Source organism: Lactuca saligna, chromosome 8 (genome assembly GCF_052625555.1).
Source record: "Lactuca saligna cultivar CGN05327 chromosome 8, ASM5262555v1, whole genome shotgun sequence".
Taxonomy (NCBI): Eukaryota; Viridiplantae; Streptophyta; class Magnoliopsida; order Asterales; family Asteraceae; genus Lactuca; species Lactuca saligna.
This window is the reverse complement of record NC_136424.1, coordinates 70,367,412-70,389,746: the sequence shown is the minus strand read 5'-3', so window position 1 is coordinate 70,389,746 and position 22,335 is coordinate 70,367,412. Positions and strand designations below refer to the sequence as shown.

Sequence of the window (22,335 nt, the reverse complement as noted above, 5' to 3'; positions counted from 1 at the left end):
GATTCATGGGGTGGACTTGTCAATTGCTTGAAGGCTTGGAAGAATTGAGCTTTAAATTTGAAAGATGCGGGAGAATTCTTGAGTATGCAAGATCAATATTTGGGAGTTTGCGGAAGTTTTGAGTGATGTGGAAAGATAAATTGGGCTCAAAATGAAGAAACATTGAAGAAAAATGGGCTAGAAGCTGATTGGACTCGAACTGGGCCAATGGATTAGCTGTGGGGGCCCAAGACTTGAAGAAGCCCAAAAATTCCCGTCAGTACCCGCGGCCTGCGTAAGATTACCCGCGGCCCGCATGGATTCCTGACAAGGGCAATTTCGGGATTTTGCTTAGAGCTCTATATTGGGAAGGTTGGTGTGCCTCTTTAGGGGAATCTTGGAGGTACGATTTTGAGCTTTTCTCTCTGGAGTTTGGAGCACTTTTGGAGGCCAAGAACACTTGAAGAACATCTTCTTTTCACCTCTTGAATCTTGTCAAATGTTTGGTACAATCTTATCTAACTTTGTTTATTTGAGTTTAGCCATGCTTGGCTAAACAAATCTTGGTTGACTTTTTGTTGAATCCTTTGAACTTTTGTTGGATGTTGAAGAATCTATGAACTTGTTCTTGAATCTTTATGGAAATGTTTTGTGTTTCATCATATTATCATTACTAGTATGTTTTTATTCATGAGTTTAAATATGTTTGTGGTGATTAGTTGGCTAATTTCTTGATTAAGTAAATGATCCTCAAATTAGCAAGTAACAAGTGATTTTTGTGTTGTTTTTGCTTCACACAATCATAAAAACAATTCCTCCAACATGGTAGTGAAAGCAATTGACTCCTCTTGGATTTGGTGATTTTTTTGGTTCTTAATGCTAGTTGACTTTCACTAATTACATGCTATTTGGAATTAGTGACTTTGACTAAGGAAATTGTTATGAGCTTCTCTAGCCATTTCAACAATTAAGAAAAGTCTAGGTAATCTCAAGCTCCTTGGATTACTATAACCAAATTAAGGATTTAAATCAAAGTATTCCACTATTGGATTCTAATGATATGTTCATCAAAAGTCAAAGTGAGGAAACTTTAAGTCAACCATCTCTCCCTTATTGATTTTACATCAAACTCTTATTTTTGTTGCATTTGTCTATTTAAATCATAGTTAACTCTAGTTTGTTTCAAGTATTTCAAAACACCAAAACCCCCCATTTTATTTTTATTGTCATTTTACAAGTATTTTTACAAAGAGATTTTTCATAGAGTTATAAATTGAACCAATCTCCGTGGATTCGATCCCTTTACCACTATACACTATTTTAGTGTGTAATATTCAGGGTTATTATTTGTGTTGGCCTCGACAACCACCAGTTTCCCTAGGGCAAGCCTAGGATGAGGTAGTGTTGGGAGCAGTAGTGGTAGAAAAGGGAACTGGTGGAGTCAAAGCAGTTCCTGAGGAAAGTACGGATAGATGTGGAAGATAGTATGGGCCCGTACTACTGAAAGCAGAGGATCCGTACTCGATTCGGGAAAGGCCGAGACAAGACCGGGAACCTGGTAGTGGGTATGTTTGTTCTCGCTGCAGTGAGGAGTATTCTGATAATGGTTATGTTATATGTTTCAGTATGGTGACATTGCAAGAGGGACAAGCGGGTGGATCAGGCGCCGGAGAGGGTTTGGGCTCGGGTTTAGGGGTCGAGCAGCTCGAGGAGCGGATGAGAGAGTTGATATCAGCCGAGGTGACGCGCAGTATTCTAGCTCAGACTCCTATGATCTTTGGCACGGTCAAGGAGGGTATATTGGAGATTTTGGATGAGAGGCTGGGAGCCTTCCGTACTGAGATGATGGCCTTACTGGGAGCGCGTACCTTGACATTTCGGGAGTTCAGGGCTTGCGGGGCACCAGATTATCATGGGGCTAGGGACCCCATCTCTAGCAGCAGATGGTTGGCTGATGTTGCCAACGCATTCCGTACGAGCCGGTGTCCTGAGGAGGACAAGGTCAGACTCGCTTCCTATCTTCTGAAGGACAGAGCAAGGGATTGGTGGAAAGAGATTGGTCATGCTTTGGGTGATGACGCCGCGTTGGACGCGATGAATTGGAGTGATTTCTCAGCTAGGTTCAGAGCGGAGTTTTCGCCGATTATTGAGGTGCAGCAGTTGGCCCGGGAGTTTCAGGGTTTGACGCAGACTACTGAGACTGTGGCGGAGATCACCGCCAAGTTCAGGGAGAGAGCCCTTCTTGTTCTGCAGTATGTCGCGGATGAGGAGATGAAGAAGGCACGATATCACGAGATGCTGAGGGATGATATCAGGGAGTTCGTGAGCAGGTCCGGTTGTAAGACGCTGGAAGATATGATTTCTCGGGCCAGGGAGAGGGAAATTGATTTGGAGCAGATCCGGAAGAGGAAACCGGATGAGGTTCAGGTATCCGCGAGTTCGGGCAAAAGGCCCAAGGGATCGAAGTCGAGATCGAGGGATCATCAGGACCGCAGTTGATCCGGAAGGTGTGGTAGGGCGCACGGGGGCACGTGCAGGAGTGGTAGTGGTGGTGAGTCTGGCTGTTTCAGGTGCAGTCGGACTGGTCATCTTAGCAGAGATTGTACTGTTACCATCACCCACGGATCAGACTTGATATGTTTTCACTGCAATCAGTGGGGCCACAAGAAGGCCCAGTGCCCCAGTTTGCTTCCAGCAGGACGGGTGATGGCACCTGCCCCTGCAACTTTGAGGATCACAGACGGCCGTCAGGGCCGTGCGGAGGCGCCTGCGGTAGGAGGCAGGGCTTTTCAGATGGCTACTTTGGAGATACGAGTAGCGACGGACGTTGCAGGTATGCGACTTCCATTTTCAGTTCTTTTATTTTGTGCATGATTATATTGTTATGCTTCTTCATCATTAGCAGTTGAGCATTTTATTTTCGAGCGGGTTCATTGTGATCGAGTTATATGCCATTTGCATACCTTGGATATTTGGGTTAGTAGTTAAGGGGTGTGTTGTATCGAAGAAGGCTACTTAGGGTGCAGTATCTGTAGCATGCCTTGGAGGGACTCGGTATGTCATGCTAGTTTGGAGCCGTATAAGTTTTAGAATGGACAGGTTAGATCCTTAGCTATGGTAAGCTTGGGATTCCTCAGCGGATTGATTATGGTAACAAGGATTGGGATTTCTCTTCATTTAGCATCGAGGCATGAGCAGGATCGAAGTGGGGGAGAATCCTCCGAGTGTATAAGGGTAAGGGCATGCAAATCCAGATCGGGTATATGATTTCTGAGAAGGAAAGAAGGTAGTTCAGCGTTTGTTGAATCGAGTAGTTCAGGGTTGGGAGTTTGAGAACTTCCCATCAGTGCGTGCGTGTAAAGGGTAATGGTGGGTATCTGATTCAGGTTAAAGGGTCGCATGTAGGACTCGTGTGAGTCGGAATGGAGATCTTAAGGTCAAATAGCAGGAGATGTTTTTCGTGTTAGCAGTCAGTGGCAGGAGCAGCATGTAGAGCATGGAAGAGTGGCAGGAGAGCCTCAGCTTTCTTCAGTAGCAGTCAGTGGTGGAAAGTGATGTAACACTACGGGGCAGCCGTAGCATTCACTAGCAATCAGTGGTGGGAAGTGTTGTCAGACTACGGGGTTGCCGTAGCATTCCGTAGTAGGTTCGTTGGCGGAGTCGGGGCGAGGCCCTTATCTCCTAGCATTCAGATAGGGATCGGGAATAGAGAACGGACGAGAATGGTAAGGAGTTGCCTGTATAGCCATTGAGAGGTGAGACCTTGGAAGAGGCCGCTCTAGGATATAGTCGGGTGAGACCCGTAGGCGAGGCCCGTATGAGGATAGCAGTATAGGTGAGACCTGGGAGCAGGGTTGCTCAGTAGTATGGTTGGGTGAGACCCGTGGGCGAGGCCCGTGAGTTTTAGCAGCACATGTGGGACCTGGTAAGGATCTTAGTGTCTAGATAAGGGGATCGGGGATCCCAGGAAATTGTATTGCCAGCATGGTAGAATAGATTGAGCAGTATAGGTGGCGGAAGTATCTTCGAGTGCCGCTGGGAGCGACTAGTGGTTGTGTTGGGGCAGTAATCGGTGAGAGTCGGTAATCCAGATATTGATAGGTTGGTAGGGACCAGGATGGTCCTAGTTCATTCTGAAGCCAGATAAGAATAGCAGGATTTCTAGTCAGTAGCAGTGCGGGGATGCAGAGTATGGTGGAATTCAGTTAGTCGATCGTCGGGTGCTCGACACCGAATGATAGTAGGAAGAATGCCCAGTGGATACTGGCAACGATGACCCGTACTGGGAGTGGCGGGAGTAATAGATTTGGTGAGGAAAGGGTCTTCACAGCGGCAGAAGGGATATGTGGTTATGGAGCGTTGCCTTGGGAAGGCAAGGAAATCGCGCAAGGAAAGAAGGGGTGAACCCCTATGTTGCAGTACTCGGAGAATACCAGGAAGATTTTCGGTTGAGTAAGTTGTGTTTCCAGGATGTTCAGGGTCAGGATGCACCCAAGATTATTAATCGGTAAGGATTGATGTTAGCCTGAATTACTGAGCGGAAGGCCAGCAAAGTTAGGCAGCTGGTGTTAGAATGGATGGTAGGGTGTTGGAGGCAGATCAGGCAGTAGAGTATAGTAAACTTCGAGGACGAAATTTAGTTTAAGTGGGGGAGAGTTGTAACACCCAAAGTTTTGAAGGCCAAGAAAGGAAAGAAAAGCTCTAATTTTAAGGGTAGACTCGGCGAGTCCAAGGAGGGACTCGGCGAGTCCGAGCGGGATCCGGGTCAAGGTGTAAGTGGCCAACTCGGCGAGTCGCCAAGTGGACTCGGCGAGTCTGGTCTGTGCGAGGAAAACCCTAAATCCGGGACTTTGGGCACTATTTAAGCTCCTTATTCTTTCCATTAGGGTTCCTTAGAGCCCCCCTTGCTCAGAAAACGAAGCCTAAGCCTCCATTGTTGTGCATTCAAGCTTCCAAGCCATTTTTGGGTGATTTGAAGGAAGAAGAAGGAGGGGAATCAGTGAAGCTTCAAGGATTTGCTTCAGATCTGGAGTTTGTGGAATCTTTCTGAAGTATTGAAGGTATTAAGTCATTTCCTTCCCTTAGATCTGATTTTGGTTGTGAGTTTTGGGGCTTTTAAGCCATGATTAGCCACCCTTATGGGTTAGAAGCCGGATCTGGAGTTGATTCTTCAGATCCAAGTGTATTATGGTCTGGAGAAGCATAAAGTATCAGCCATTGAGTTGATTTTGAAGCCCTTTGGCCTTAAACCCTAGTTTTTAGCATGTTTTGCCTATATCTCCTTCTCTACACGTAAAGATTGCAACTTTACGTAAGGAAGAGGCTTGGGAAGGGTAGATCTACAGTTTGGAGTCCATGCATGACTCAAAAGTCCTCTGCATGTAAGGAGAACTGAAGGGACTCGGCGAGTAGCATGAAGTTGTGGAGAAACTCGACGAGTGGGATGAACAACTCGTCGAGTCGTATGAAGATTGCCTTGTACTCAGTGAGTCTGTTCTTGGACTCGGCGAGTCAAGTCGCGAAACCCCCAAACCCTTCGAGTTGTGACTCGAATCAGTGAGTCGGGTGGAGACTCATTGAGTTGGACAGGTCTGGACTCAGAAATCGGTAGACTCGGCGAGTCATGAACTGACTCGGCGAGTCAAGTCGCGAATGGAAGGAATCTGATCATTTTGAACTCGGTGAGTCAGTAGGGTGACTCGGCGAGTAAGGTTGACCTGGAAGGTTGACTTTGACCAGGACTTTGACCTTGGACTTGGTTGTCTTTCAGGGGTCAATTAGACTCAGTGTTGCATTGATATTGGTAGCTCGGGGAGCAAGGGGAGCAGGAGTTCCGTGAGTTGTCAGGCAGCAACTAGTGAGATCATCAGCAAGTTCAGCCAGTGCAGGTGAGTTTCCTTTTGTGTGAATGGGTCTAAGGCCACAATGCCGGCCCATGTAGTTATGAGTAGAAGACCTGGGGGTTAGCCCTAGGCACAATATGCTAGTATTATTTTCAGGACGAGGTCCAGTAATAGCGGGCGGGTGCCCAAGGAATTGTTTATATGATAGTTTATACTTGTTGTCTGTGTGATACATGTATGTGCCTGGTAGGGAGGTGAGTGTGGGCGAGGTCCCGTATCTCACCAATAGCAGAGTGTCGATGGGGTTCCATATCTCATTAGTAGCAGAATAGGGGCGAGGCCCAAACTAGTACAGGAGTGAGAGTGGGCTAGGCCCGTACCTTACTACCATTAGGAGCGTGGATGGGGTCCCATGACTCATCAGTAGCAGGACATGGGCGAGGCCCAGGATAGGCGATGCCTTAGGACAGAACCAGTTGTATGTGTGAGTTATGTGCTGTGAAATGTTTATGTGTTATTATTTGTTGGCGGGCGAGGCCCTGTGACAGGCGAGGCCTAAGTAAAACAGATCTGTATCCGAGCGGGGCTCGAAGCCAGGCGGGGCCTGGAGTGGCGGGGCCGTTGTAGTGGGTGAGGCCCGAGGTAGGGGCATGGCCCAGTATATGCAGTATGTGGTTATGCATGGTATGTGGTAGGGTGGGGAACTCACTAAGCTTTGTGCTTACGGTTTTTAGTTTTGGTTTCAAGTACTTCCGGTAGCGGAGGGAAGAGCTCGGGGTGATCGCATGGCACACACCATAGATTAGACAGCCTGGGAATGTTTACTTTGATAATGAACATGTGTTTTGAAAACTTATACTCATATTATGTTTTGGAATGATGACTTTACTTTAAGTAATGATTTATTAAAAGAAATTTTTGGTCTTAAATTTTGGGTCGTTACAGTTTGTACGATATCACACTCTAGAAACCAGATTGGAAAGTCATTGAAGAATTGAAGATTTGAAGTTCATTTCTACATGTGTCACGCTTGAGGCTTGGTTCGTGAAGTTTCTCGATTTTAGAAGAATTGAAGCGGGTCATCCATTCCTAACTTTGAGGGGGAGAATGTTAGGGTGCAAAGTTATCCATGTATGACTTTGTAATGGTTTGACTCATGTAGACCCACTTGCATGTGGTAGTATAGCCTTGTGACATGATATATATATATATATATATATATATATATATATAGAGAGAGAGAGAGGGAAAGAGAAACATGTAAACACCTCTATATAAGGTGGGTTCTATACCACTTGTAAAGGTGTGCTTAATAGATGTAGTTCATAGTGATTAGTGAGTGAGGTATTTATGAAGTTATAGATCTAGTACCCTTTTTGTACTCATTTACTATGATCGAATACACCTTTTAGCACCCAAATCACCATGTTCTTTGTGTGTTCTTTATTTTTTCATGACAAATCAATGCTCATAATTCACATCAATGCGCATGTCGGTATTGACCTCAATGAAGAGGAGCTTATTGAGGTTCCAAGAGCCACTCTTCCCATGGGAAGTGATCGAGCCAAGCGAAAACAGAAAGCGGCGGCAACTAGTTCCTGCGACATCAATAAACTAACAATAAAAATGTACAATATGAAGTCGTCCTTGGAGCGATACTTGGAACTTTCACAAGAGAAAGAAAAAACTCGTGTCATGTCCATCTTAACAAGACCCGCAAACAAGCTATCCAGACACAAACGAGAAATGGCAATAAAAGCCAAAGAGGAGCTTGCAAAAAATATAACATCTAGTTTTCACTTTTTACTTTTCTTGGTTTCATTTTTTTTTACATTTCTAGGTTTGTAATTTGAATTTCTATGTTTTTTATTTTTTTGTTGTATGTTTATTTTATGTTTAATGAAATTTAAGTTTTTAAAAAAAATAATATGTTTGAAATATTTGTTTTCTATATTAATTGAAAAAAGCAGTATCGCAAGTGTGACAACCTACGCCATGCAAATGACAAATTTTGGCTAAAATGTGGCAAATATGATGTGATGCCTACGTGGACCGTGACAAGTGTGATACTACTCTCACTAGCTGAATTAGTAGAAGGGCTGTTGGAGCCAGTATGACAAGCGAGCTAGGACGACTCTTGCCAGATAGACCCTAGTTCAGGAGTCGCATGGTGTGACTATGTGAGGCTTATCCGCCTCAGCAACCAGTTGGAAATCCAATATATTAGTTATTTGGTTGGTAAGCATGAGACCATGAAGGTCTCAGATGCATCAGAAATATAATGATGGGTTAGCAAGATGATCCTGGGATGGTACTAGCGTTGGAGGCTCATGGTGGGAATTGTCTTGTTTTCATGAGAAGGGTTTTCAGCAGCAATGAATGGTCAGGGAATCCTATTTCCCAGTAGAACCAACAAATGTAATCCAGGGTCGGAAGGGTTATGCTCAGTTTGGATTGCATAGTGGAGCCGAATTGGTGGTGATTCATAATGTCATGTCTGTTAGGGAGTCATCGTTAGGGCATGGGAACCCTGCTAAGGCTGAGTTCAATTTTAGCTATTGAAGGGTGTTGTAGATACGGGTCAACTTTTTAGCTCGTATCAAGGTTGTGGGATTATTGTCTTAGTTTCCTGGCATATCTGGAAGGTAATAAGGAATGATTTCAAGGGGGGGGGGGGGAGTTGTAAGACCATCTTTCAGGTCGTTTTATAATTCGGGGCTGTCCCGAGGATCAAGTATCATAAGGGTTCAAGCCTTGGGAAATAGAGGATTATACACATTTTGTTGATGGACTGTGTAGGTTGTGGGTACCGAGTGTTCGGTTTGTGTTTTGGATCCCAATGGCATATCGGTAAAGTGATGGTGTGGACCTTTTATGAATTTTGGATTTAAGTTAAGAATGTTTTAAGGCAAAGGAGAGTTAATATGATTGTAGATCTTCTCATTACCTTTTTGTGGATATACGGATTGTCGAAATCGAACTCATGACGAGGAAGTTATGGCATTCGGAAGTTTGGAGGTTTTGAGGCTAAGTCTAGTACGTTGGGCGTACTAGGTTAGGTGATCACAGGTGTAGCATGAAGTACGATGGGCGTACTAGGAGTACACTAGGTGTACTCCACTCATGTGTAAACCCAAATTTAGGGTCTTAGACCCTATTTAAATGCATTAACTTATGTCCAAACCCTGTTATCTTCAGCCTTCATCTCATGAAACCCTAAAATACGAAACCTTAGCTTGTTCTTGAGCTTTGGTGGTTAACTTTTGGTATGTTTATTCACTTTGGAGAAGAAGCAGATTGGTGTTCAAGCATTGCTTGGGGTGGAGCTCTTAAATCCAGAGTCTTCATTCATTTTGCTAGCATTTGAAGGTATAAAGTTTCTATCTTGGTAACTCTTCATGTTAGATCTAGTCTATAGCTTTTTTTGGGCATATTTTGGTCCCTTGAGTCATCCTTGTGAGTAAGGACTACTCCAAGAGCTTAGAATGTTGGATCTTAGCATTTCTGAAGTTGTTAGTGCATAAAAATGTAATCTTAATGAGTTTGGACGAACCATGTAAGAGTTGGTGTTTCTATTATGAATATAGATGGATAAAAACAAGTGTTGGGTCCCATTAAGACATACAAAGGAGTAAAGTTTCCAACTTTATATGTTAAGACATCATTTAGGACTAGATCTGAGAATTTGGCTTAGCGTCTTAACCGTTTAAGCTCTTAATGGAGAGTTGGGGTGACTGCTGAGTACGATGGTCGTACCTAGCTCGTACAATGCGCATACTAGCCACGGAGGGAGTACATTCGGCGTAAGTCTGAGTACATCGGGCGTACTCAGTTGTCATTGGATTTTGTTAACTTTTGTTATTTGGTCTGTATGTGGACTAGTAGGGTTTTGGGCCTTTTTGGGCCAATGGTCTTTTTGTCTTAGGGATATTATTGGGCTTTGGGCCTTTTTGGATTTGGGCCCATAATAGGCTTTGGGCCTTAGTTAGGAGTTAGGGTCATATTGGGCTTTTGGAGCCATTGGGTTGGGCCATGTTTATTTGGCCAAGTGAGGAAAGGGTAAAATGGTCTTTTACCCTCCGAGTTGGACATATGAATGAGGTTCCTAGTTACGGTTTATGGCCTAATTATTAATTATAATTTTATGTGATTGATTAGCATGGGGATTTTCCGAATCAACAGTCCAAGCTTTTATCTAGTGGTTTCATTGAGCTGAGTTTCCTTCACCGTATCCGTAGGTCGAAGGCACCAATGTCGACCCACTATTTTATGTGATAGTATGATGATTGTCTTCGTGACAACTGTCAGTTATGCATGTACTTGCTTGATGACAATGTGATTCTCGTTATGATATTATATGGTAGTGGTAGGGGTGAAATAAACCTGGTATCCAGTTGAAATAGACCGAAGGGGATTACAAGCACCCATATATGCTTGACAGTATCTAGTTGAAATAGACCAAAGGGGATTGCAAGCACCTAGATATGCTTGACAATATCCGTTTGAAATAGGCCGAAGGGGATTACAAGCACCCAGATATGCTTGGCTGTATGTTTGTACGGTGTGGAGTATTTTTGGGGAACTTACTAAGCTTTGTACTTGCGGTTTTCAGTTTATGTTTCACGTACTTCCAGCTCAAAGGGGAAGGTCCGACGTGATCACACTACATCCACCTATGACTTTCCGCATTATGTGATTTTGGGAATTCGTACTCTGATAACTATTTTACTATAATATACTTTTGAATGATTAAAAAGGCTAAATGGTGTTTATGGTTGATTTAAAAATGAAATTTTTACCTTATGATTTTGGGGATGTTACATGAAGACGTTAAGGGTAAGTAGAACAACATCTGTTGACCAATGTTTTTCATGAATTGATTCATATGAGAATCGATTGGTTCCTGAAAATTGATTGGTTTGAATATGAGAGGGAAGTGCTTACAAGTCATTGTCGATTCCGAGATTTAGAAGGTTGTAGAGAGCGATGATTTTAGAATCGAGATTGTTAGGATTGCTTTGAGTAATGTTAAAGTCGTTTTGGCATCAGAATCTTCCTTTGCTAACCTTCTGGTATCCCCAATAAAAAAAACCCTAGACACACACAAGTACAGTGACAATTTCTACAAATTTGGTCTCTGATTTAGCCTTCTCATCCTCAATTTCGTTCCAGATACCTATAGTTTGGTCAAGTGCTGGAGGTTGTTAAAGACCTAAGAGCCGACACAAATGAAGCAGATGGCGGATGCTGCGATTTACCGATGGTTTGGTTGGGGGTTGGCGTCGCAACAAGAAGTGGTGGCAATAGGTGGAGTAGCGGTGAGATTTTCCTGAAGAACATTCTTCATCTTACCTACAATTTATCATTCTTCATCTTACCGACAAGATGGTGGCTTCAAATCGGATAGGGTAGGTGATTCAGACGGTGAAGGGAGGGTGAATCGAGGTATCATTAATGGTGGGTTGTGACGTGGGGGGAAAAGTAGTGACGATGATGGACTCTGGCAGAGGAGCAGTGGCTCTCAGGTCATTGTTCTCCGGCGACGCAAGAGAAACACAGAGAAAACGATTGAAGCACTTATTGAAAATCTTAAACCTCATGATACTAGGTTAATGACTTCAACTCTACATATGTGGAAATTGAAACATCGAGGCGTGAAATCGATGTATAACAATAGATTTTGGGCTAGAAATTACGCCCCTCTTGTGTGTGTATGTGTGTGTGTGAGAGAGAGAGAGAGATATTTGTTTTTCTTGTAATCAGAAAAACGTTTTAAATAAATAAAAAATAAAATACCAAAGGCAAATCTATCATTTTAAATATTTTTAAAACAAATTAAGCTAAAATGACAACAAAATAAAAACTTTTGGACTAAATGAAAAGTTTAGTCATTAACTAAGAAATTTAAGCGGGAGCATTTTAGTCATTAACTAAATGAAAGTTTTAAATTCCATCCATTTCGGAATCATACGAAAATTAAAGTCAAAAGAGTTGAGTCAAAGGACGGCAACCTTAACGACTTTTGTTCAATTTCATTGAAATGCTGCTGATCACCACCCATCGAAACCAACCCAAAAACTCCAAGAGATGGCCTCAATCTGCTTACCGCCAACACCGGGGAACTGCTCCGGCGAAGACGGTAACGAGGCAGAGGAAGTCTCAGCCGTTACGGTAAACGATTCGTTTCAAAGGAACGGCTCATATACAGATACTACTGGTAGTGGTAGAGGCTCATGGAAACACGCTACGTTCCACGTGGCTACCACCATCGCCACTCCTGCCGCCTATGCTCCGCTTCCCTTCGCTGTCTCGTCTCTTGGATGGCCTCTAGGTAGTGAATTCGACCTGTAAAAATTGTTTTAGAAATTCTGGTAGTAGTTAAGTTGGATTTGATTTATGCTCACAAGGTGTTTGATGTTTTGCTCTGGGCATGTAAATCACACAAGGAGTGCTTAGTTTGGTGGGTGCAACCTTAACCACATGGTATTCTAGTCTTCTGATTGCATCTCTATGGGAATGGGATGGGAAGAAGCACACCACTTATAGACATCTTGCTCGTAGCATTTATGGTCAGTTCTACTCTCTTCTCCATTCATGAGTACATCAATCTCAAGAAAAGAAAAAATCTCTTACCATGAAAACTGTACTTTGGATCCCTTGTATATTTAAATGATTGATATGAAGTTAATATGAACTCCTTTGTCACATGATTTCCTTTAGCTTTCTTACTTGACCTATCTTTGATCTTCAAGGAAATTGGGGTTACTGGTCTATTGCGTTTTTCCAGCAGGTGGCTTCTTTGGGCAACAATATCGCCATTCAAATTGCAGCTGGAAGTAGCCTTAAGGTCATCGATACAGTGAATTCATTGAATTCCAGATATATACAATACATTCGTAAGTACCAAATTTCTGTTTTGTATTTACATGTATCATCATGTGCAGGCAGTGTACAAATACTACCATGAAGAGGGTAGTTTAACACTTCAACATTTTATCATCTTCTTCGGGGTCTTTGAACTTGTTCTTTCTCAGCTTCCAAATATCCATTCACTTAGATGGTTAAATGCTGTTTGCACTTTTAGTACAATCGGATTCGCTGCCACAACTATTGGTGTCACAATCTACAATGGTAATGCTATTTCAATCCATTTATATATTTAATTTCTAATGGGTCAAAGTCAAACACGTAAAATAAATTATTATTATTATTTTTTGTGACAGGGAAGAAGATCGATAGAAGGACTGTAAGTTATAGTCTCCCTGGAAGCTCTTCAGCAAAGATGTTCAAAGCCTTTAATGGTCTTGGAGTTATTGCATTTTCGTTTGGTGATGCCATGCTTCCAGAAATTCAGGTAATTTGCATTAAAAAAAAAGCAAGTTACTTTTTTGGTCCCTATTTATAGCTGATTTTTGCAATTTTGGTCCCAGAAAGTTCTTTCTTTCAATATTGGTCTCAAAAATATAGAGTTTGTTGGGCAACGAGCTTTGAAGAAGATTTATTTTAGAATAAAAAGCTACTTCAAGTAGCTTTTAGCTTTTATGTTATGTAAATTACACCTTTCAAAAGATTACAACTATACTCATGGACCAAAATGTAATTTACTCAAGAATAAAGATAAAAAAGAAAGATTATGTTGTAAAGTTTTGAAGTTGGGTTATTGCAGAGTAGTGTTAGAGAGCCCATGAAGAAAACGATGTATAAAGGGATAGCAGCTGCATATATAATCATTGTGTTGAGTTACTGGCAATTGGCGTTTTTTGGATACTGGGCGTTTGGTTCAGAAGTTGAGCCGTTTATTGTTGCCTCTCTTAGAACACCTGAATGGACCACTGTTATGGCAAATCTTTTTGCTGTCATCCAAATATGTGGATGTTTCCAGGTATTTTGCTTTTAAAAATGAAGTTGTAAACACAAACTAAAAATTGAAGTTGTAAAAACGTATTGTGAAAAACATGTAAAAAATAAATTACGAAAAAAATGTGGAACCTACTCTCTCCTATTATAATGACCACTTTGGGAGAAGTTAACTGACATTTAAAACTTAAAAGAAGTTACGTGACCATGAGCACAATTTCAATATTTTAGTGACTAATTTTGGTCTTGACCCTTTGTCAAATTGTTGTACCCGACTTTTTGTTAGGTATATCTATTTGGAAGGGAAAAAAAAGCGAAATACAGAAAAGCATAACTTTGACCATTTTATCCATTAAACCACCTAAAGTATTTTCGATAGTGATTAAACTATTGTATATTTTTTTTTACTATTTGAAAAAAAAAAACATATTTCCCAATTATCTGGTTTTGATATTTGGGCAATGTCTATAAAAAACATAAAGTGCTGTCGTTTTATCGATGCAAACATTGAACCCGTTTAAGCATCAAATTATTTCAATGGTCAAACTGATATAATAGTTAAAGTAGGTGTTGCTTTTTGGACTCAACGGGCCATTAAACTTCGTTTTTTTTTTTTTGTGTGTGTGTTTTTACATCCCTCTTTTGGTGGTTCTTGATTGAAGAAATTATTGAAGGGATAAAATAAAAATACTTTTAGTTAGAAAAAAAAAATCAAACAAAGTCCACTTGGACGCCACCATGTTGCCATGTAATATGCCACGTGTAGGCCATGCCATCTATTTTATGATCTGTTTTTTGGCGTTTGTAAGATATATTGCAGGCCAACATACGCCTTTTTTGAAGAAAAAATGAAAAAGGCATCAAGCGAACAAAGTGGTGGTACTCGAGTTCCTTTGAAAAAGCATGTTCTTATACGTCTGTTATGCACCTCATTTTACATGGCTTTGATAACACTGGTGGCTGCAGCCATGCCATTTTTTGGGGACTTTGTGTCCATATGTGGAGCCATTGGATTCACCCCACTTGACTTTGTGTTTCCCGTATTAGCACATTTAAAAGCTGGAAAATTGCCAAAAAATTCAACCCCGATTCTCGTCTTCAACATTCTTATAGCCACATGGTTCTCTGCGGTTGCAGTTATGGGTTGCATTGGTGCTGTTAACTTCATCATAGATGATATCAACACTTACAGCTTCTTCCACGATATTTAATAAAAAGTTAATCCAGGGACCGTTTTTGTAACTTTGTAAATCTTACAGGGACCATTTCTGTAAATCTTAGTTTTTGCCAGGGACTGTTTTTGTAACTTTGGACCAAAGGTATTTTTGTAATTTTTTTGGAAATGAAGGCATCTTTTTATTTTTCATGCAATCTAAGAGGGATGTATAATGTTTTCTTTTTGTAGTTTAGTTATTATTTCATGTCTTATTTGCCACTTGTATATTATCATTTAATTAAAAGATGAGGTCAAATGGGCTAATGGTTGTTTGTCGTACATATTAACGGTTTTCTATAGATAGAAATCTAACCGTTTTCTCCCCGTTTTTTCTCTCGACCTCACCCTTTCAACATAAAATCTCTTATCAATTTCCCCTTTAAACTTTCAATCGCCACCACCATCTTCATAACCATCCTTCATCACCACCACCATAAATAACCCCTTTATACATTTAGAAAAGAGGAAATAAAAAAAAAATGGCAAACTATGCCACCCTTTTAATCCTTTCATTTATTGCCTTGTCGATGGCAACAATTGGGCATTGCAGTTGGATCAGCGGTGGTGCTCCTCCCCCAGCTAGCATAGGAGAAGTAGACCCAGGATTCGCCGACGAATTAGTAGATGAACTTGCCCCTAGTCCAAACGGCGAGCCCACCAAAGAGAAAGGTGGACCCGCCTCTGGACCAGGACCAGCTGGCGATTTCATGATCCAGGGAAAAAGATCAATCTGGGAGGGATTTGGCGGTGTCGGGGGTGACTTTATTAACCAAGGAAAAGCAAGCGTAACCCCTGACGGAGGCGAGACGTTTATCATCCAAGGTAAAATCTACTGCGACCCATGCCGCATCCAATTCCCAACCAAAATCAGCTTCCCGTTGCGAGATGTCAAAGTGGTCCTTGCTTGTCACAAAGAGAATAGCAATGTGGAAACTTATAGGGTTGAAGGAATGAGCGATGAGAACGGAAAGTATAAACTCAAGGCGGTTGGTGACCATGCAGAGGAGATTTGTGAAGTCAGTGTCACTGAAAGCCCAGAAATTAACTGTCCCGACCTTATGGATGATGAGAACCATGTTAGGGTTTCTTTGACCACCAAACATGGAATCAAAGGCAGGGCTCGGTTTGCTAACCCACTCGGGTTCATGGCTGAAGTTGCCGATCCACGTTGCAAGGAGGTTCTCGATGAGCTTGGTTTTACTGGAATATAAATTCTTTTATTAATTTTGATCCTTTATTATTTCTAATTCTTGTATTTTGTTTGTAAATTGTAATCTAGGAAATTAATAAGAGCATGCATGCTTGGAAGAAGAAGAAAAAAAAAGTCTTATGTATAGTACAGATATTAAGTTAAACACAATTGGGTGGTAGTTGTCAAAATCAACGTAAAATTGTAAATCTATGTTGTAACATGAATATTAATGTTATTTTGCTCCCCAGTCTTTAAATTTTCTCAGTTTAGGCCCTCCTTCAGACCATATTTATTTAGGCATGCTTACATTTTTTATTTTTAAGTTATTCTAGTCATATCTAATGCATCAACTAACTTTAATTTAAAAAATAAATAAAAACAAAAAGTGTTTTGTGGGTCATCCATCTATCATGCCATATACTAAAAACAGTAAATCACGATTTTGCAATAGTAACAAAGGCAGAAATACTAGCAATAGTTATGAACTAATAAAAAGTTGAGGGTTCAAAGGTGACAACATTTGAAAATTCACCGACATATGTAGTAAAAAAACCACAAACCTACAACTATATAGTAACTTAAAACTTTATAATTAGTCATATTGTCTGATACATAAACTATAAAACTAGAACATCTCAGCTTCTTGTCCTTCCATTTCTTACACTATGTGGAAACCGAAGGAGGGGAATAGCGGTCAAGTCACTGGTGCCGGTGCCGGTGCCGGAGTCGGAGTCGGAGCTGGAGCCGGAACTGGAATTGGAACCGGGGTCGGAATTGGAATCGGAATCAGGGCGGGAGTTTTTCTAGCATACGATATCTCCATCATGTATTCCTTAGCTGATGAGCCGATTATGACGGAAAGTGTCTGTGAAGTTGGCTGTGTCTGGAGCCACAGCTCCATGAGATTACCTAGCAGCAATGTTGGCACCAGTGGTTGACCCATGCATCTGAGCTCAACCTGTTCAAGGGCAAAATGGTCTTTTTCAATTGAGAGAGTATTCTTGAAACACACAACATATAAGAAAACAATCACGAATTTGCCCTCCAAATACACTATGGTTAAGTCAGTAGTATGCACATTTGACTTTATTAGGGTAGGGAGATGTAAGTATGTTGCTACTAAGGAATTGTAAGTGTGTTGCTATAATGGGTAAACACATTGCCTACCTTGGTAAAAAAGTAAAGAAAGTGCTTATTTCTTGCCATTTGCCCATATTACACACATCAAAGAGCAAAAGGAGCAGAAAGTGTGTTATTTTCCTTTACATTCGATAAACATATGAATATAATAATAATAATAACATCAGAGACTTACCTCATGTTCACTTCCAAGTTTCAGTTTGGTCATAACAAACTTCTGGATAATTGAAACAGGTATGTTTGCATCCCTGAAACCAATTTAAAATGAAAATTTCAATATATAACCAATGAGGAACTACTAGGTTCAAGTCACATACATGGGACCCACAATCCCATCTTCCATGTAATACGAAGCCCTGATATGCAAATAGGCTACAAAAGGGACAATTTTTGTATTTTCTTTTAAAAAGACAATGACACATGATTTATCAAAAGAAATAGGAACATTTTTTTAACAATAGCTTAACATAAGTTATAAAATTTAAAAGAAAAGAGAAAAAGAGTGTCCAGGGGCACATCAACTCATTTTGACATGTCCTAAATTTTCTTGATTTGACCCATTACCTAATCCGCCCATTTTGCTGCTTGTAGAGGCAAGACAACAAAAAATTTCCTCAATAGTTTAAACAACAAGTGCACAAAGTATAATTAAAAGCAAGATAAAACTTAAAGCATAGGTATTTGTTTATTTTATGCATTTACCAAATTGGGTCAAGACTTTTAACCTGTTTAATCCTATTTTTTTTTAATAGGTTGGGTTTAGGGTTAGAAATTTTTACCCAACAACAACAGGATAAGGTGGGGAAAAAAAAAAGTAAACGGGTCAACCCATTTATCTAAGAGATCCGGTTGGTTTGGAAATCTTAACCCATTTAGCTGGTTATGGTTTCCTGAGGTTCTAAGTTCTAACTATTTTTTGAACAAAGGGAATATCTCAATAGAAAACAGAAATAAAACACATATTTCTAGTAGCCTATTTGTAACATAAGTGATTTATAATGAATGTAACAATCAAGTTATAAAGTATCATGACAAATGCAAAAAATAAATAAACTGAAACTAGGGAAAAAGACATAACTTTTGGACAGCCTTTACAGATGCCAAAAACTATACTCTTTTGGATATATTTCATTTTTGAGGAAAATCAAGAATTGCCTCTAAAGTACATGAAATACAGTAGCTAGAAAATGGTGTAAACAATGTTAAAGAAAATATAATTGTCCATATTTCGAAAATAGAATGAATTTCCAAGTCAAAGGATGACACTTTAGTGGGCTTATAAAAGGTCAAAATGTAATTTTTTTACTACAAAAATAAAAAAAACATGGTGAGAAGCAGTAAGACTATATGTAAAAAGAACACAACTTTTTAAGCAAAAAACTACCCATAATCTGTATATATTGTAGAAAATTGCTACATTATCCTGAATAAATTATGATTTAAATTCCAAATACGATTCATTATGCTAATGTGATTGTGGTAATTTATGTGAAAGTGAGTCAACTCGGTTATATTTATAGCTAATATCAGGCCAAATGAGCAAAAAAGAGAAACTCACTTTAGTCTGACAAAACTTCCTTCTATCTGGCCCAATGGTTCACCTTCCCTGAAAAAATATATATATAAAGGAAACTTAACAAGTGAATATAAAAAACAATAAGTTTTTAACAAGATTCAAGATTCATGTTGTTGAGTTGAAATAGAAGTATAAAACCACTCACTGTTGTTGAGAAGGCACTAAATGGAACCAAATAGGACTTATTCTTTTCTCCATTGCAGCATTATTAGCATCAGCATCCATTACAGTGGCATTACCTGTATTATTTTTGCGTTTTTTTCTTATCTTTTTGGGTTTTGCAGATTCTGCAACATCCACATCAGACCTCCCATTCTCATCTTGAAATTTTGATCGCTTCAGTTGATCTTTTCCTTTAAGTTTACGTAATTGCCCTTCACTCTTTGGGGTATTTTGTGGTTCTGATTTCACACTAGACCCCTGTGAAGTAAACTTAGAAGATTTACTCCTATTTGCCACTTCCACCAAATAATTCAAAGGTTTCCACATATCAACCTTCCCATTCTTTGTTTCTTTATCAGGTGAAGGGGCACTCGATGGTGAAGAATTCTGCATCATTATTGTTATTTCTCATTACAGATTTTAATTTTAAAAAAAAAAATAATAAAGAATGTGTTTTCATGAAGAAAATGAGTACATTGTTCTGTGTGAACTTGTTTGAAATCTCACGAGAACTCGAGCTATCTTGGTGATCATCCATGGAGTTTTCTTCTTTCTTGACAGATTTCTCAATAGAGAAAGAGGACCCACGTGGTTTCTTTCTTGAGGGTACTTTTGACCTTTTGCCAGTCATTGTAGTTTGTGTTGACACTCTAGGAGTGCTGACTACAAGTGATGAGAGTGATCTTTCTTTTCTTCTTAATGGTAATGTAACTGAAGGCACAACTTCAGGGGCCTTTACCCTTCTTCTTTTTGAGGGAAATATTTTCCCTCTAACATCTTGCAAACTATGATCTGGCCTGTTTAATTACAATAATCAAATATATTTATTTAATCATGTTTTAAACAGCATATCCTGCCTGTATCATCTCAACATTTCTTTTATAAAGAAAATCATGTTGATGAATGAAAATGAACAGATATGGGTTTTCATTAAATGAAGTACTCAAATTAACCTAAAAAAGGAAAGTTAACAATCTGATGCATTTGGAAATGTATTGATTATAGGATATATGGAAAATAATATACACCAAAAAGGATATTATCTACAATATATCATCAAAATATAGCCTAATAATGAAAGAAACAGAACCTCTGGATTTGTTGTACAGCAAGTTGTGACAGTGTTCCCTAAAAATTATAAACATTCATATTTCTTCTCATTATAAAGGTTTGCAACTATAATAATGTTTCTTTATAGCCACATTATGCAAAAAGGAAAAAAAAAAAATACATATAACTATAACAGATATATCAAATTCAATTCTGTAACATGGATAAAAATTAATAATTTAAGAGCACTGATAAATGACATAATGTTAGAGAGAGAATGACTGACCTCAGTTTCTCTAAAGGCACACATCCCAGATCAATATTGCATATTGGACAACATTCAAGCTCATCATCTGTGAGCTTCTTATGAATACATTTCCTGCAGACTGGATGATGTTCAAGAGAGGGAAAACACAATTAGCAAATACACATTTCTTAGAATTGTTACAGACATAGAAAATTTGAACAGATAGGTTTTGTTGCAAAAGTTTTCAACTAAAGAAAGGCCAAGTCTTTGCTATTTATGGGAAAAAACAAGATTGACATAGTTACATAGAAAATTAGGGGAACTGAAAATTATGCCCCGTTTTGTCAATTCTGTTTTTAAAGATCCATGAAACAGAATAATACTGGGAAATATGTAGGAAATTTTCAGCTAAATTTCAACAGCTACGTTTATAAACAGCAAACAACAAATATCACGATATCAGATTAATGGAAAAGGTAACCGGTTCATTCCAATTAATCAAGTTTGAAAAACACATGCTTTTTGCCATTCAACATGAAAGATAAAAGATTAAAGATAAACAAAGTATTAATTAAGAGAATCATAACCAGATCACCATGAAGAATCCCAATTGTGAACTCGTACATACCAACAACACTAAGTTAAACAAACCCAGATCGAACTCAAACTCTTGAAGTGAAGGTTATGATTGAATTGGATTAGCAACAAGAGAGAGAAATACTCACACGTATGAAGGCATTCGGGGATAGTAGTGGCATCTCGAAAGAGCTTATTGCAGATAGGGCATGTCATGCATGCCGCTACCGATTCTCTTCGTAATTTCACCACCTGAGTATTTGACATCTTCACACAACACCACCAAGCAATTCACCAACAAAGCCCAAGCAGCCCTCTTCGTAAACACACCACACACAAACACAAACGGCCTCACGCACGTAGTTCCTAAAGGAGGTGCATGTTAGCAACACCGTTTGGGGAAACACATTGAATTTACGTAGGTAATTTGCCTGCATTGAAGACAAGAAGTGAGATCAACAACGATTGAATCAACTCTCAAGGCACTAACATATATGCATAAACACGATATACGCAGCCACGTGTGTGTATAGAGATATATATAGATAGATATATAAGGGGGAGAGAAAGAGAAACTGAGAAAGCGAGCAACATACCCTCGATCTATGAAGATACGATTTGAAGATTGAGGAGGTGGGTATGAATGATTTGCGAAGAAACGACGTGGGTTGGTGATGAATTTGGACAAGAGGCGTCGCTAGATCATCTGTCTGGGAGTCGAAATCGAGAGTTTTAGAGAGAGAGAGTAGAGAGAGAAGGGTGGGTTTCGTAATTGTAAAATGGCATGGACCGAACACTGCTTTGGTTTATTAAAGTCTTTTTTTTTTTTTTCTTTTTAAATGCGAAGTAAATATATTATTCGGAAAATCGCATATATGATATAACATCTCGATTTTATTTAATTTTATCGATCAATTTATTTTGCTTTTTAAAATCATAATTAATTGCATATTTACAATCTTACAACACATCCAGTTATTCTACAATGTCATCTAGAAATATTGGCTTTATTAGTATCGACAGATTTCCTTTAATATATAAAGTATAAATCTAAATCTTTATACAAATATTATTATATTAAATTATTGGCAGTTTAATAATATATCTTATTTTCATAATAACAAAGAAGACCCATATGAAAAAGGATGATTTAAAATATACTGTATATTTAGAATCATTTCTATCTTTGAGTTATTATATACAGTTCACAGGTTGCTTCTCAAATTGTAAAAGAATATCAAAGACCTTTATCATCTTATTTTCAATCATCAAGAATAAAGTCTTAGTGTATTTTCATACCGGAAAATATGCCAAAATATTATAGTGCATGTTATGATATCTTAATAAGACAAAAAAACATACGTGATTTATAGAATGTCTAATTACAGTTAATACTATAAATACAGAGAAAAAAAATATTTTTCATGCTTTTGCCTTTATGTTAGATGTCATCTTGAGAGTTGAGATGCAGCTGTTTTTATCATATGAAGGAACGAC

At 39.4% G+C, this 22,335-nt stretch overlaps 2 protein-coding genes and 1 pseudogene across 2 annotated transcripts; 2 read left to right on the top strand and 1 right to left on the bottom strand.

Annotated features, from left to right (window-relative positions):
• The first annotated feature begins 11,798 nt into the window (after window positions 1-11,798).
• Window positions 11,799-15,050, top strand: LOC145008126 (GABA transporter 1-like). The gene is made up of 7 exons (XM_078966744.1): window positions 11,799-12,153; window positions 12,269-12,391; window positions 12,575-12,669; window positions 12,767-12,953; window positions 13,046-13,176; window positions 13,489-13,704; window positions 14,489-15,050. The coding sequence occupies exons 1-7, from the start codon at window positions 11,910-11,912 to the stop codon at window positions 14,888-14,890; spliced, it is 1,398 nt and encodes a 465-aa protein (XP_078822870.1). The 5' UTR covers window positions 11,799-11,909; the 3' UTR covers window positions 14,891-15,050.
• Window positions 15,051-15,214: 164 nt separating this feature from the next.
• LOC145011729 (anther-specific protein LAT52 pseudogene) lies at window positions 15,215-16,343 on the top strand (annotated as a pseudogene).
• A 210-nt stretch (window positions 16,344-16,553) lies between these two features.
• Window positions 16,554-21,627, bottom strand: LOC145012034 (E3 ubiquitin protein ligase DRIP2-like). The gene is made up of 8 exons (XM_078970798.1): window positions 21,435-21,627; window positions 20,988-21,269; window positions 20,302-20,401; window positions 19,441-19,762; window positions 18,949-19,352; window positions 18,786-18,833; window positions 17,403-17,475; window positions 16,554-17,045 (listed from the first exon to the last, which is right to left on the bottom strand). Exons 2-8 carry the CDS (start codon window positions 21,103-21,105, stop codon window positions 16,782-16,784), a joined length of 1,329 nt encoding a protein of 442 aa, XP_078826924.1. The 5' UTR covers window positions 21,106-21,269; window positions 21,435-21,627; the 3' UTR covers window positions 16,554-16,781.
• Between the last annotated feature and the right edge of the window lie 708 nt (window positions 21,628-22,335).

Bases quoted from the DNA above. Each gene is read 5' to 3' on its own strand.
- LOC145008126 (XM_078966744.1), top strand. From the start codon at position 11,910: ATGGCCTCAATCTGCTTACCGCCAACACCGGGGAACTGCTCCGGCGAA. The intron at 12,154-12,268 runs GTAGTGAATTCG...AAATCACACAAG, and splicing joins GTCTCTTGGATGGCCTCTAG to GAGTGCTTAGTTTGGTGGGT. The intron at 12,670-12,766 runs GTCATCGATACA...CATCATGTGCAG, and splicing joins CAGCTGGAAGTAGCCTTAAG to GCAGTGTACAAATACTACCA.
- LOC145012034 (XM_078970798.1), bottom strand. From the start codon at position 21,105: ATGTCAAATACTCAGGTGGTGAAATTACGAAGAGAATCGGTAGCGGCA. The intron at 20,402-20,987 runs GTGAGTATTTCT...AACATCATCCAG, and splicing joins CCCCGAATGCCTTCATACGT to TCTGCAGGAAATGTATTCAT. The intron at 17,476-18,785 runs GTGAGTTTCTCT...AATTGGTTTCAG, and splicing joins GGAAGTTTTGTCAGACTAAA to GGATGCAAACATACCTGTTT.